This window comes from Ananas comosus, linkage group 25, assembly GCF_001540865.1.
Source record: "Ananas comosus cultivar F153 linkage group 25, ASM154086v1, whole genome shotgun sequence".
NCBI lineage: Eukaryota > Viridiplantae > Streptophyta > Magnoliopsida > Poales > Bromeliaceae > Ananas > Ananas comosus.
The window spans coordinates 3,084,578-3,099,414 of NC_033645.1; the positions used below are offsets into that span (position 1 = coordinate 3,084,578).

General features: G+C 37.0%; 2 protein-coding genes across 3 annotated transcripts; one reads left to right on the top strand and one right to left on the bottom strand.

Annotated features, from left to right (window-relative positions):
- On the bottom strand, positions 1,425–6,916 carry LOC109703559 (NADH dehydrogenase [ubiquinone] 1 alpha subcomplex subunit 9, mitochondrial). 2 transcript variants are annotated; one of them, XM_020224212.1, is made up of 13 exons: positions 6,828–6,898; positions 6,590–6,666; positions 6,328–6,424; positions 5,950–6,014; positions 5,596–5,681; positions 5,389–5,473; positions 5,240–5,310; positions 4,314–4,445; positions 3,404–3,519; positions 3,193–3,316; positions 2,943–3,011; positions 2,518–2,638; positions 1,425–2,049 (listed from the first exon to the last, which is right to left on the bottom strand). In XM_020224212.1, the coding sequence occupies exons 1-13, from the start codon at positions 6,842–6,844 to the stop codon at positions 1,916–1,918; spliced, it is 1,194 nt and encodes a 397-aa protein (XP_020079801.1). In that variant the 5' UTR covers positions 6,845–6,898; the 3' UTR covers positions 1,425–1,915. The 2 variants fall into 2 exon arrangements, with proteins under 2 accessions (XP_020079801.1, XP_020079802.1); XM_020224213.1 differs by lacking the exon at positions 6,590–6,666 and having other exon boundaries at positions 6,751–6,916.
- Positions 11,494–13,472, top strand: LOC109728962 (F-box/kelch-repeat protein At3g24760-like). The gene has a single exon (XM_020259535.1). It carries the CDS (start codon positions 11,790–11,792, stop codon positions 13,092–13,094), a length of 1,305 nt encoding a protein of 434 aa, XP_020115124.1. The 5' UTR covers positions 11,494–11,789; the 3' UTR covers positions 13,095–13,472.

The window sequence follows — 14,837 nt, forward strand, 5'->3', positions numbered from 1 at the left end:
AACAAAATGTAGATGAACGAAGTGAAATTGAATGACATTGAACCGGTAGAGGAAAAATTAGAATTATTTCACTCTGAAAATAAAAAAAATATCTATGTGTATCAGATATTGATGTGTCCTTAATTGGCGCGCAACATTTAAAAAAGCCCACGTACTTGGTAGAGAATAGTACAACTAGAATGAACAATAGGCAACGTTTATGATCATTATCAAAATATCAATTTAACAGTATACGTAATTGCTGCAAAGAATTAATTATTATTTAGGTAATCGGTGAGTTGTTAAATAGAAACCTCATATATTAGAATTTCAATTTTGGGACACAAAAATTTACTTTTTTTATCATATAAATTTTAAAAAATGTGTCGGTGAAATAGGCAGGAACTCATTATCCACATGCCCCTTCCCTAGTAAATCCAACCTTTTTATATTCTTTCTAACGTACTACTGCTTTAAATTTTGGTACTTCATTACAGAAGTAAAATCGTTTGGTTTCGTATAAAAAAAGAACCCTTTATGGCAACAAGCACACAGCATTTAATTAGACAATAACTAAGGCTTAGACTAACAATAAAGCACCCGAAACTCGACACATACAGATGCCGAGAAATAACCAAAAGAGTGATGACCTGTAACATGTTTAGTCCCCGAAAAAACAAAAATCCTAATTGTACCATTTATTTAATCCTGTCACGCGTTCCATGGTCAATGCAACTAGACGCTGCACGAGAAAGCTAGTTTTTCCACCAATTGCCTGAGCCCAGTGTATTCATACACGTCGATGATTAGTATTTTAAATCAAGGTTTAATATATCGGATTTTATAAAGAAATGTATCATTTAAACATCAAACGGGTTTAAAAAAACATCAAACGGGTTTAAAAGAAAACATTGTTCAAATCATATATGCATACGTCATGAAACACATATAATAAATAATAAATCAAAAGTTTAATTTTAAAGCTCTATAACACGAATATGGAGCACGGTGCCTTGTACCTGTTTTCTCTGGCGTACCTGTTTTCTCTGGCGTATAACAACTGCAGTTACCTGAAAACTTTACAGAAAGCAATGTTAGGCTTTTATGGCCCTGACAGTGGATCAAAGCGCACTGCATGAGATTTAAAACATTGGCCCAGAGTCTGCTACGCCCCAACTCAATGGCCCAGCAGTAATTGTGTAAAGTGTAATAGGTTATGAGATTCAATTACAGGTAACTGAATCTGAGTAAACAGGTTAACATGTTCAAGCCTATCCGTAGAGAAATTCCCAAAGAAATCTTCATGCCAAAATTTAATGTGGAAAAAATTGCTGAGCGTACTTTATCTAGACTTAGCTGTTCTAGCACCTACTAGACATTACATCCATCAGAACCGTGCAAAATTAAATTGCTAAAGTGGTGTTTACATTGATGCAGATCCACAGTGCGACCAATCCAATGAATACTTTTATTTAAGTGAAACAGTACCATAAGACAAGGAAAATGCCATCAGGATGATAGGTAATAGCCGATTACCGTAAGGCATTCCAAAAAATGTAAATACCAACACAAGCAACTGAAATGTGTCGGTGGAAGAGAGCACTCTGTCAAACCTCCTGTATAATGACAGTACAAATTTTATGAAAAAGGGGAAACGAGTTAAACAGTAAAAATTTAGCAAAGGACTGTAGCAAATTACATATTTCCTTCTCACCGCTTGTACCACCAAATGATAACTTAATCCATACAATTCTCCTCACTTATTCAAGAAATAAAGGGGTCTTTCAGAAAATGGGGTATTGAAAGGGCAGTCAAGCTCTGCTTGAACTCGAGGAATTTCTCCAAGCAGCAGTGATTTCCGCAACAGTTAAGGAAAGAAAACAATATATGCAACTAAAAGATTGTAAGAGAGATCTGAGATCTTCGTGCTGAATTTTCAGAACTCGGTGGGTATTCTTTCACTGATTGTAGAGCCGAAAGCCGGCCCACCTTTTCTGTAGCAGGTAAGGAACTCCACTGGGTAGCCCTTCAGCTTGTGCGGCACAATACCCAGATCGCTAAATGTTAGAGCTGCATGGTTACAGACAACTCATGGTGAGAGAGAGAGAGAGAGAGAGAGAGAGATGGATGTTAATATATGTAGGTAAAGTTTTAAAGAGGCCCTCAACCATAGGAAATTTTGAATAGACCCTCTTACATTTTTTTTTTAAAAATTTTGATTGACAATCCGTCAACTTTTGCTTGTTTTGATTTATGTCTATTAGTTTAATGGGGCTTCAGTTAAATTTAATGGTTCTATCGGCTTTTCAGCAACTGAAACTACTGATACCAATTATCTATGGCAGCTAGCTAACAAACTTGTTAATGTTCACAGAATCTCCAGTTAGATTGATGGAAATAATTCAAACCAAAACAAATAAAAGTTGAATTGGTGTCAATATAAACAAGGGCATTGTTTGGGGTCTATTTCAAAATGACCTCTAGTTGGGGGATCTACACTCACATTTAAATACGGATGATCTAACAGAGTATACTTACCATTTTCAGACACTACAGTATCTACGGTGAGTGCATTAATCTGATCCAGGTTGAATATTTCTGGATTTGGCAAAGGAAATGGTACTTTCTTCAAAAGGAGCTCTCTAGGAGATGCAATTGCCTGCAAATCCAGACACAAATTAGCTAATAGCATTTACTTAATTGGTAAAGTTTCCTTGAACTGTTGCAGAATGTTGGTGAACAGTGATATTCAAAGACTTAAATGTAGATTGTTAACTTAATGAGAAATTATGTATCAAGTGGCAAGTAATATCTCCAAGATAGAGAGGAAGTAGGAGGGGCATTATCACAATAACAATGATAACAATCAACAACCCATGATACAAAGTATCAACATAGGAAACGTATAATATTTCCAAGATGAACTAGCAAATTTTCAGTGAAAGAAAATAATGTGTTCTTACCCTTGCAATAGGGAAAGGAACCTTCACATATCGTGGCCATTCTCGTATCACGTCAAACATTAATTCAGCCTGCAAGATACCAAGTTTCAGTGCCGGCTCAACACTTACATAAAAGGAGTCAAATCTATAACCAACAAACTTTATTCCGTTTATCAAATTTCATGATTCGAATGTCACATATTTGTTGCGTTCTCGTTACATGTAAACCATTCATGCGTTTGTAAAATTTAAGTGATTACACAATACTTACCAGTTGATGCACAGTGAAAACCTCAGGTCCACCAAGCTCATATACCTTCCCCATGCTTGTACCATCATCTTTTAAGGCAGCTATAACGGCAGCAGCAACATCTACTACATAAACTGGTTGAATCCTGTGAGCATAATTTCAGCAAAATGAAACTTAGCAAGTTATGGATAGTCTAATTAATACTTTATTAATCCTGAGTTAAAGTTCATACTTTGTAGAACCATCCCCCATGAGCGGGAGGAAGCTCCATTTCTTTGCAAAGCGTGCCCATCTATTCAAAATCCGATCTTCTGTACCAATCATAACTCCGGGCTTCATAACCGTGGCCTAACAATAGTGAATCTTTACATTAGTCATAGATAAAAAGTTGATTATACCTTTGACCTGGTTTCCCTAGTTCTCTCTCACCTATAGAAGCTTAAGAAGCCTCATAAAATAAACCATGTCGAATCACAGTTAAGGTCGCTGCGAATTATGTAACATTATCTAGCCAGTCTTAGATTTATGGTACACAATACCGAAAAGTAATGGAAAAATCATCATAAGTCTCATGAAGCTTATTTTATTGAGAAAAATAATGTTATTGCATAGTGAGTTGCGATTAGCACATATGCAACCAAAATACTAAAAGAACAACAACCAGTCATGTATGAGCAATTGACATCAATGAGCATCCTATTATATGCGATATATGAAAATCAGGGAGTTTTGGAGTCATTCATAAACTAAATTAGCAGTTCTAAAAGCAATATTCCTTGAATCATTCATTGACTCACTGAACTTTTTTGATCGAGTGGCAACCTATTAGGAAACCAAAAATAATACCCCTTCTCACTCTCACCAATCAGTTATCAATCATTGATATCCCAATCACTATATATCAAAAATAATGGTTGCTTGAACCTTGATACAAATCAAAATCATTGAAGATTTAATGCGCACCTCAAAAGGTAGTAAGTTAGATCAGGTAGGAAAAAAAGAAGAAATGAAGGTAATCCTATCTCACATATTCCTATAAAACAATGACATGAACAAGTTCATATGCTTCACAGCTATGCAAACTTAATGAAAGTGTATGATCGCCAATACCAGTAAAGAATCGCATAATACAAGATGCCGACCTCAGGAAACTCCATTAGTACAGCTTCCTCTGCTTCAGCCTTTGCCCTCAACATTCTCGAAGGAGATGAGGAAGATGCCCCTAAGCAAGATACTTGAATAAATCTCATGATACCGCCATGTTCTTTAGCAATCTGTACAACATGTTAAAAAAACCTTCATACATCCTCTATGAATAAGAGAGGAAAAGGTTGTTTCAGCATCATCAATATCATGCCAATTTAATAAGCAAAAAGGTCACAATATGTTTAAGTTTGAAAAAGATAGTGCCATTAACGGGTTAGCAAAGAGAAAACAACGCTGCCAAAAAAATCAAAGTCCATACAAAAGTATTAAATATATATTGAAACGCACAGAATGGGAACTGAGTAGCCACATTTCAGAATGAGTCATATATCCATCAAAGAATAAATATGAACTTCTTTCATTGTGTATGTGCTAACAAATGTAGCGAACCAGTGAACAACATCTTTACCAGGTTAAACATAATTTTCAGTTGATTAATCAGTTAATTAAAATATGTCTTTAGATAGCACCCTGTAGAAAGGAACAGAACTAGCTTTATGCTGCCAGCCAAAAGATACATACATTTTCTGAAAAGCAAATTCCATGTAAACTGGAGATGTAACAAATAAAAAGGTTGTGATAAAGGTGCACTTATTAATAAGCAAAATTGCTGAATGAAAAAGGTATCTTTTTGTATGGTTAACTCAAAATTCAATTCCAAATATTAACCTAATCATTTCTTTTCCGCCTAGTGTTTTTGAACTATGCATTTATATATCAAAGTCAATAGAACTTCACCAACTTTGAAGCTTCATTCCTCTAATCAGATTGCAGTAATTTATAGTAGTTTGTTATATTTGTTTGTGGAAGAGCTTTAAAGCTCCAGTAGTAAATCATGTTTATAAACTTTCAATCTGCATACCACTGCAAGTTGCTCAGCCATGTCACGGTTCACTTCTTCAAAGCTGTAGTTTCTTGTTTCATATTCCTTCCCTGCCATCTCAGAAAACAACAACCATTTAATTTGTATCCGCCAGGATGTATAGATTATGTATAAAAGTAAATACAAACCAATGAGGTTTAACACCACATTTGACTTGGCCATTACAGCTTTAATTGAATTTTCATCCCTTGGATTATATTTCATAGGAACAATCTGAGAGCACAAAAATCAAGAGAGAACCAAAGTTATACTCTTGAGCAAAGAAAAGATTTTAAGAAAATACAGATTATTTGATCAAAAAATAAATCAAGCATTATTTACCCCTAGTTTTATACCTGACCCAGATCACCCATCAATTTGAGGTGTCGGTGAGAATCCTCAGATCCTCGAAAAGGAACAAGTACTTGAGTACCCATTTTAGCTGCACATAAATACATAAAGATAAATTTCAAATATGGAATGATGAAAGTCCATCATCTTGAACAGCACTAGAATATGAAATATATAAAGGTAGTATTTTGAGTTGAAACAAGTCCAACATGTCAACTTCTAGAATCAAGATATTTGTAGCTTATTCATAATTAATCAAACATCCATTCAACTAATCATATAACTGAACATTTCACAATCATAAACGTTGGTCTATCAATCAAATCACTACCCAAAAAGTAAGCATCTCCGGAACTTACCAAGCTGTTGGACAACATAACGACCAAGAAAACCTGTAGCTCCAAAAACAGTTGCAACGATTCCACTGCAGGAACCATCATGAAATTCTAGTGAGATAACCATATTAATGCATACAAAGGCTACAGTAGATGTACCGAAATAAGTTCCAAAAGAGAAAATTTCCAGCTTTCGAATGCAATAATCAACAAACTAACAAATCCGAACCAAAATGAACAATTTTGACGTCAACACCTAACATCTGATCTTAGAAATTGCAACCCACCGGTTTGTATCGACTAAATCTAAGGAAATGACACCGAATGGAAAAAGAATCAATCAATCCACCAATCAGAGAGGAAATTAATCCCCAAAAAAGAACACCAAAGGGCATAATGTACCTCACAGATGATCTTCCACCCGTGCCCTTTCGTAGGATATGCCCCGTTCCCTTGACCGAAATGGTCGACACATAGCGAGGGTGATCGACTCCACACTCTGTGGTCATAAATCATCGTCATAACCACAAAATACGGTAAACTTAGAGGTCGAAGAGAGTAAACCGATCGAAGATTTGATGAGAACAGCAAATAGAATTGGAGCTTTAACAAGATCGGATGAGGTCACTGAAACCCTAGAAACGAGATTGGGAAGAGGAGATACCACTAGAGGAGAGTGGGTAGATCGATCTGAGCGAAGCGAGAGCGAGCGATTGCTCCAATAGACCCCGAGAGGAGCGCCTCCACGTNAAATAGAATTGGAGCTTTAACAAGATCGGATGAGGTCACTGAAACCCTAGAAACGAGATTGGGAAGAGGAGATACCACTAGAGGAGAGTGGGTAGATCGATCTGAGCGAAGCGAGAGCGAGCGATTGCTCCAATAGACCCCGAGAGGAGCGCCTCCACGTTGCCTGCATCGTTCCTTTGCGAGAGAGAGAGAGAGAGATCCACGAAGCGAAGTAGAAGCGTGGAAGCTGTGGACGCAGAGGTTGGGGGGGGGGGAAGAGACGAGCCACATCGGTTCATGGGCTTTCCTAGGTTCGGCCCAGCCCAGTGAATGAGAGCAAATATTCATAGCCCGTTTATTTCTCAACCAATTGACTGCACCAGGTGCATCAGTTTGTCAGTGCACGGCGTTCTATCAACCGTCCATCCCAACTAAAATTCATCTTTATCCAGCGGTTCACTGCGTAACGACTGCACCGGGTGCAGCAAAAATATCTNGAGGGGGGGGGGAAAATAAAAAAAAAAAAACCACAGATTAATTGGTTAATGATGGGCCGATGAGTTAATGGTTAATGATGGGCCGATGAGTTAATGGGCCAAAAAAAAAGGTAGCACGCTGGCACGCTGCTGGTCTTAATTGGTTAATGATGGGCCGATGATTTAATGGGCTTAACATGGGGAAACTGGCCCAGCCCAGTAAAACCAACTATGGCCCATATCCTTGCAACCTCATGTAACACCCCAAATTATCGTGTGTGCCACATAATCTGCAATCTTTAAATACAGTGATAGTAAGATTAGATAGTTTCAGAGAGAAATAATGAAATACTAGCGTAGTAACCAACACAATGCGGCGGATAGATAATTACGAAAAGAATTAAAAACATCAACGAAAAAAAAAAACAGTGATAACAAAAATAATGATAAGAAATAAGATTCATCTTGCATATGAACGAAGATAACAGCCGAAAGAAGAGAAAAAAAAAGGACTTAAGCTGGTCCACATTTAATAATGGTCATATGACAACTTTAGAAGAAATAATATATAGATATAGATATAGATATAAATGTATAAAAGGTGAATGATTACCCGATTTGTTGATATCCGACTTAAAAAGACTTGAATTCGAACCGGGTATAGATTTTCAGATCCGAAATTGAGATTTACAATCTAAAACCGACAAGTGTGTTCCCCTAGGGCCTGTTCCACCTGTCCCCTCTTGGGATCTATCATAGCCATATTCTCCACCCTTCCAATTATGCCAAAGTTGATTTCATATGCCAATTCCTAACTTTTGCGTCACTAAAGGGCTTTTTATTAATGAAATATTACCTAATCATTCTTTCTTTGAACAGAATGTCCATTCCGAAACATATCTTTATTTCATCTCAAACACCTTACTTGTTCCCCACTATGACAGCATACATTATAATGGTTTCATTTTTTAAAACCTCTTTATTGAGGCAAGCTCGGTACATATTCTCTTCAATATTCCCTCTTCATCGCTTTACAAGTATAATGCTTGTTTTTAACTGTTGAGTATAAATATTAAGGATAATAGTTTTTAATATTTTTTAAAAAAATAATTTTTTTAATGGTTGTTTTATATAATTTAATATAGTATCAAAATAGGAGATCCTAAGTTTGAGTTCCGCCTACTCCAAGTGTTATTTAATTTTCTCTCATGTAATTCAAGCCTACGTTTTATGTTAATTAAAAAGTTTTGAGCTCAGACGTAAGAGTGAGCATTAAATATAAATACTAAAAACACCGCTCTTTTAAAACTTAAGCTGTCAGAAAATAATATTTATTTCATATTTCATATAATTTAACGTTAACTATATTTTCCTTCTTTCATTAATTTATTAATTCCTTTTATACCAGAATGGGTAATAACCTATAAGCAAGAAGCTGAAAAGGAATTAATTTATTTGTTCAACTTGGCTTTTATTCCATGCTTACAAGTTGCAACAATGTTGTAATAAAATGGTATGGTTAAAAAAAATAAAAAGTAAAATAAAGTGAACATATGGCATATAATATGCTAATAATAGAATGGCGTTGTCGTTTGGTTGACATGCAACAAAAATATATAGTCGACAGTGTGGTCTATCTAATTGGATATGTCAAAGGACAATATCTCAGAATAGATCCCAAGTATCAGTTTTAATAATAGTATATATATATATACATGCAGGGCATTTTCTTTTTGTTTAGTTAATTAAAAAAAAGTTGAGATAGCCAAAGATTCAGAGAGTAATAAATTAGCAAAGGATGGACCACAGTCCACAAAGATACAAGCAACCTATATATGTAGCTTTTTTGTGTGTGTATACGTGTTGCTTTTAGGTAGGAACCAACAGGGCCAAATAGTTTGAGGCAAACGAATAGGTTTGAGCATCTTTAGCCTGGACTCTTAGGTGCAATTTGTCTCTGTCAACTGTACTAATATTTCCTGATTGAAAAATATATTATAAAATAGAGCATATATATGTAAAGATTATTCCATGTAAACTTCAAAAAAAAAAAAATCTAAATCATACGTCATCTTGTCTTAAAATTTATAAACTCTTGTAATGACATAATATTGGTCTTTTTAATAAAGGGTGTCGGATTCGCACTCTTTTTTGTAGTGTACGCTGTACAAGTAAAGCTGCTTTATATATATTTAATTTGAAAATTTTTACAAATGAAAGAGGAGAAAGACCATTATGTCGCTAATTATTTTTGCTGCTCAGGAAAGAATAAAGGTATTTTGGCCTTGAATAACTCTGAAGTTTACCGACCTTTCCTAGAGCAAGTGGCAAAGGACTTGGTGGTTGGTACCCGAGACCCAAGTTCGAATCCTAGTTGATTCACATTTCTAGCTAAATTTATTTCTAAATGAAATAAACGAAGCAGGTGGCGTGTTACCTATCTCTCTCAAAAAAAAAAAACTCTGAAGTTTTACTTTACATTTAAAAATTTTATGGATCGGTATTCAAGATGATCCAAGATTGCAAGTTAAATTGTAGGGTTTAAAAAAATGGCAAAATTGATGATTCGGCCAATAAACTGTTGAAATGTTCTAGATTTACGCCGATTAGCCAATTTTCTTCTTTTAAGTACTTTAAAGAGATAATACATATATAATTTTTTCTCACATTTTTCTCCAACATGGGTATCAGATAAAAAAATAAATTAAGCCTCTCACTCGAAATGGGGGGATGGTAGTAAAACTCACGCCAGCGAGAGTTCCAGCTAGATATAGTGTAGTAGTATCGTAGAAAATGCCACCTTAATTGAACTTAAACAGCTTCTTCTAGAAGCACTTAATTTCCCACCCACTGATTTAATTGAGATTTTATATTGTAAATGCTAATATTTTTATACTAGTGTAACCGCCCACTGATTTCATTGAGATTTTATATTGTAAATAAGTGCTAATATTTTTATACTAGTGTAATAAAATTTCTGTTTAGAATTATATAAAGATTTTTTTTTTATCTTACTAATTAAATGAAATTGCTTTCTAAATGCACCACCCAGTTCTGTTACTTGAAAAGGTTTCCACATGTAACTTATTGTGGTGTTTGCCGACGGAAAGAAAGTTTAGCTCGCCCCATCACTTTTGAAAATGTCACGTTGAACCTCGCTTTTAAAGTCCAAAAAAAAAAATTATAAATATATATATCAACAAACTTATTTTATATTAATTAAAATTTTTGCAAGTGTTAACTCCCTAGGTATTTTATAAATAACTAGTGTAGAAACTCGCTCGATGTAGCAGATATAATTATATTTGATTAAATTTAATAATATAAAAAATACTTTAAAATTTTTAGAATAGAATTATAATTCAATGAAAATCAACGAACAGATAAAAAAAATAATAGGAAAAAAGAAATTTGTTACATAAAAATTAGACCTTTTTGTACCCTTATTTAGGGTATTCTATACTAACACAGACCATTTCGTAAAATATCACAGTGCCTTCAACTCTTTTTCAGTAAATCTATATCTTAGCCGATACTTCTCGTCCTCCGAGACCATTAGAGGAGAGAGATACACACCATTTGTATAAACTATACATTACAAATTTAAATAGTCGAAATCGAAAGAGGAGGGTTGGGGGCAAGGGTTGGAGTTCGACTCATCCGACGTTGATGGCGAGGGCGAGGGCGAGGGCAGCGTGCCTGTGGGCTTGTGGTTGGAGCGGACGTAATATGCAAGGTCGTTGTCGAGGACGTCGTATGCTGTGCCCACAGGCTTCTCGGGCAACGCTTCTTAGAAAATAAAAACTAATAAAGCGGAAAATCGAAACAACGATGTTATAGAGAAAGAATTAATGAGACAGGAAGCCAAAGAGGCATACGGTATGAAAAAGTAACTGATAAGACGGAAAGCCGAAGAGACAGACGTTGAAGACAAGCGGTCGCAATGATTAGAGAGTTGAAATATTGAGATTGAGAGACTATATTTGGTGCTGCCACGTGGTAAAAATTTATAAAAAATAATGTATATAATATAATAATAATAATATAAAATAGATATAGATATATAGATATAGATATAGGTACAGATATAAATGTGCATGCATTCTAAATACTAACATAATTTCATCAACAAAAATACAAGATGTATATATATAATTAATATTGCACGGATCACTGTACACTGTTTTTATTTTTTTTACTTAGGAATTAAGTGTTTGGTTTTCCAAAAAAGAAAAAAAAATCACATAAATATTTTTTTAGTACATAAATTTTAAATTTTCAGTAAAAAAAATTTAAAATAAATTTTGTTTTCTGGAAAAAAAATTTATTGTTTAGAAAAAAAAAAGTAAGTAAAAAGGAATAATAATTAAATTAGCAAATAATGCGCTCTATCTAATTACGTGCAAATTAAGTGGGGCCAGCGAACAGCCAGTTACGTTCTACTACTCTACTTTACTCTCTTCCCATTGACTCTCCGTCGTCGTCGTTTTCTTCGTCTTCCTCCTCTTCCCTTCTAGTATCCTACACCAAACCTATATACGTCTTCCTCCTCTTATTATTTCAACACAACCCAACCCAATCCTTCCTCTCTCTCTCTCTCTCTCTCTCTCTCTCTCTCTCTCTCTCTCTCTGTGACTAACCGATCGAAGCCATCATATCATGGCTGCAGGCGACAGCCCCAACAACAAGAGCGGGCAGACGGACGGCGGCGAGGCTCCTCCTGCTGCTGCTGCTGCTTGTTCTGCGGTGCCGGCGGCGGAGTGGGAGCGGCTGGGCTGGGACCTGACGGAGCTTATCCTGTGCCGTCTGCCGCTCCGGTCGCTGGTCCGCGCGGGCGCCGTCTGCCGGCAGTGGCGCGCCGTCGTCGCCCGCTGCCCTCCTTCGACGTGGAGTAGTAGTCGTCGTCGTCTGCCCTGGCTCTTCGTCTTCGCCCACCACAACCTCGTCCCCCGCCTCAGCAGCGCCTTCGCCTACGACCCCTCCGACGACGAGTCCGCGTGGATCCCCCTCCCCGCCCCCTCGGCGCCGCTCCCCGACTCCTTCTCCGGCTCCGGGGGCTTCTCCTTCTCCTTCCTCTCCTCCTCCCCCTCCCGCCTCTCCCTCTCCCCTCTCCTCCGCCCCCAGACCACCTTCCTCTCCCCTCCCCTCGCCTTCCCCCGCTCCAACCCCCTCGTCGTCTCCGTCCTCAGCTCCGGCCACGAAAGGCCCAGCGTCGTCGTCGTCGGGGGCGCGCGGGTCGTCGGCGGACTCGTCGACATCGAGGATCGGCTCCCCGTCGAGATCTACGAGGCCGGGGACGACGCGTGGGAGCTCGGCCCCCCTCTCCCCGCCGAGTTCCGCCCGGGGTGCTCCTCCCAGTGGCTCTCCGCCGCGCTCCTCCCCGGCCGCGGCCTCCTCTTCGTCCTCGCCACCTACTCCGGCGTGCTCTCCGCCTTCGACCTCGCCCGCGGCGCCTGGACCCGCCCCCGCCCGCTCCGCCCCCGCGCGCCCGGACCGCCGCCGCTCTTCGCCTTCCTCGCCGCCGCGCGCGGGCGCCTCGTCCTCGCGGGGCTCCGCAGCGGGCCCGACTACGGCCCCGCCCAGTTCGCGGTTTGGGCCGTGGACGACGCCGCCATGGAGTGCGAGGAGGTCGGGGCCATGCCGGCGGAGCTCCTCGCGTGGCTCTTCGACGGCGAGGGCGCCGCCGCCGCCGCCGCCGACGACGACGACGACAGGTTCGCGAGCCTCAAGTGCGCCGGGGTCGACGGGGTCGTGTACGTGTTCAACGAGGACCGCCACAGGGGCTTCCCCGCGTGCGTGTGCGAGATCTCCGAGGACGACGACGCCCCCGGTGGGTTGAGGTGCGCGTGGAGGAAGGTGCCGCCCCTCCCCGCGCCCGTGGACCCGTTCCACAAGGTCATCGCCTTTTGCTCCCCGGTGCCCGTGCACCCGGTCCTCGCCCCCCGGGGACCTGTCGTACGGTAGAGTAAACCTTCGGTAGAAATTTGCACTTGGATCCCTCAACAACCGTGTCCTTCTGAAACAGATCCTTTGCTTTGCCTTTTCGTTATGTACGCGCTTCTCTTTTTGACTTTTTTTAAACTTATTTTGATTCGAATGATTTTCTAAATTGAATCAAACAATTATGTACTTTGTTTGTATTAAGTGATTTGGAAAATATAAGCTAGTATCTCCCTCCCATTACAGTGGCACTGTGGCAGTTATTAGTTAGCATTCATCACATGATGTGAGTTAACACAGATTATTCAACAGGGGCAACAAACATCAAATAAGACAAGACAATGCAGTGGTCCTTGTAACAGCGATTTGATGTAAATGTATGTATGTAAGGTAAATAATATATAAAAATTAGGAAAAAATTTAAATATGTCTATGTATACTCTTTTTTTTTGCTTATCCTCTCTAATAAGATATATAGAAAAAAAATCTTCAGATACTTTATATACGTGGTCTATTAAATATTTATTTTAATATTTTATAATTTACAAAATTTTTATTTTAGTAATATGTAGTTTTAGCCTTTTTGTTAATTTAATAAAAAAATTAACAAAGAAAATAACAAAAAGAGAAAAAATAAAATCATATTATGGTATTAATTAAAGTGAATAAGTGATACAGTTTAAATCATAAGCTACTAGAATTAGAAAACGCTGAACCATGGATGGTATTTGAAGTTTTTTTTTAAATCTACTCTAAACTTTTAGTTGGTTGAGACATACTTTTTTTAAAAACTTTTAAAACTTCTAATTTTATTAGCTAAATCTTCAAAATTATTTATTTTATGACTTTAAATTTATTTTTATGTCTGGAACATCTACATATATCTATTCTATATTTTTCATAGGTGTTTTTATTTTTAAGAATTAAATGGTTAAGATGCATTAAAAAATACACTATGAATGAATAGATAACTGATGTACAGATATTTAAATGCACTAGATGGAGACAATTATTTTTCATTTATTGAACTAAATAAAGTGACAAATGTATAATAAACAAAATTTAAAATCTTGGACAAGAGTTTCCAAATGATTTGAAGTCCTTGCTAAAGCTTTATATGTTTTATGAACAAAATAAAATAATGAAGTGCAATATATGTGCATTTTTCTACTCGTGACATTAAATATAGTATTGAAGTTTAATATTAAAATAAAAATGAAAACATATAGAATTTTTCTGAACTACGAACTATTTTATTAGCTAAATCTTCAAAACTATTTATTTTATGACTTTAAATTTATTTTTATGTCTACTACATCTACCTATATCTATTCTATATTTTTCATCGGTGTTCTGATCTATTTGGTTGTTCAACTGCTTAATTAGCAATAATTTTTTATTTTTAAGAATTAAATGGTTAAGATGCATTAAAAAATACACTATGAATGAATAGATAACTGATGTACAGATATTTAAATGCGCTAGATGGAGACAATAATATTTTCATATATTAAACTAAATAAAGTGAACAAATGTACAATAAACAAAATTTTAAAATCTTGGACAAACGTTTCCAAATCTTTCTTCTTTTTTTTTTTTACTATCTAACATTTTTATATGTTAGATTTGAATCAGTTAATAATACTTTGACTTTCAAATTTGAATATATCATTTAGTTTTACAGATTTAATTAGTATTTCATATAATTTTTACAACTAAATTTATTAAATAAATAATTAGCTTAAATATCATCAATTGCTTTTTTAT

What these genes read in the sequence shown, in the direction of transcription:
- LOC109728962 (XM_020259535.1), top strand. Translation starts at nt 11,790, where the DNA reads ATGGCTGCAGGCGACAGCCCCAACAACAAGAGCGGGCAGACGGACGGC.
- LOC109703559 (XM_020224213.1), bottom strand. Translation starts at nt 6,844, where the DNA reads ATGCAGGCAACGTGGAGGCGCTCCTCTCGGGGTCTATTGGAGCAATCG. An exon ending in GGTGGAAGATCATCTGTGAG is followed by an intron (nt 6,015 to 6,327) that starts GTACATTATGCC and finishes TGGTTCCTGCAG; the next exon opens with TGGAATCGTTGCAACTGTTT. An exon ending in TGATGGGTGATCTGGGTCAG is followed by an intron (nt 5,474 to 5,595) that starts GTATAAAACTAG and finishes TTGTGCTCTCAG; the next exon opens with ATTGTTCCTATGAAATATAA.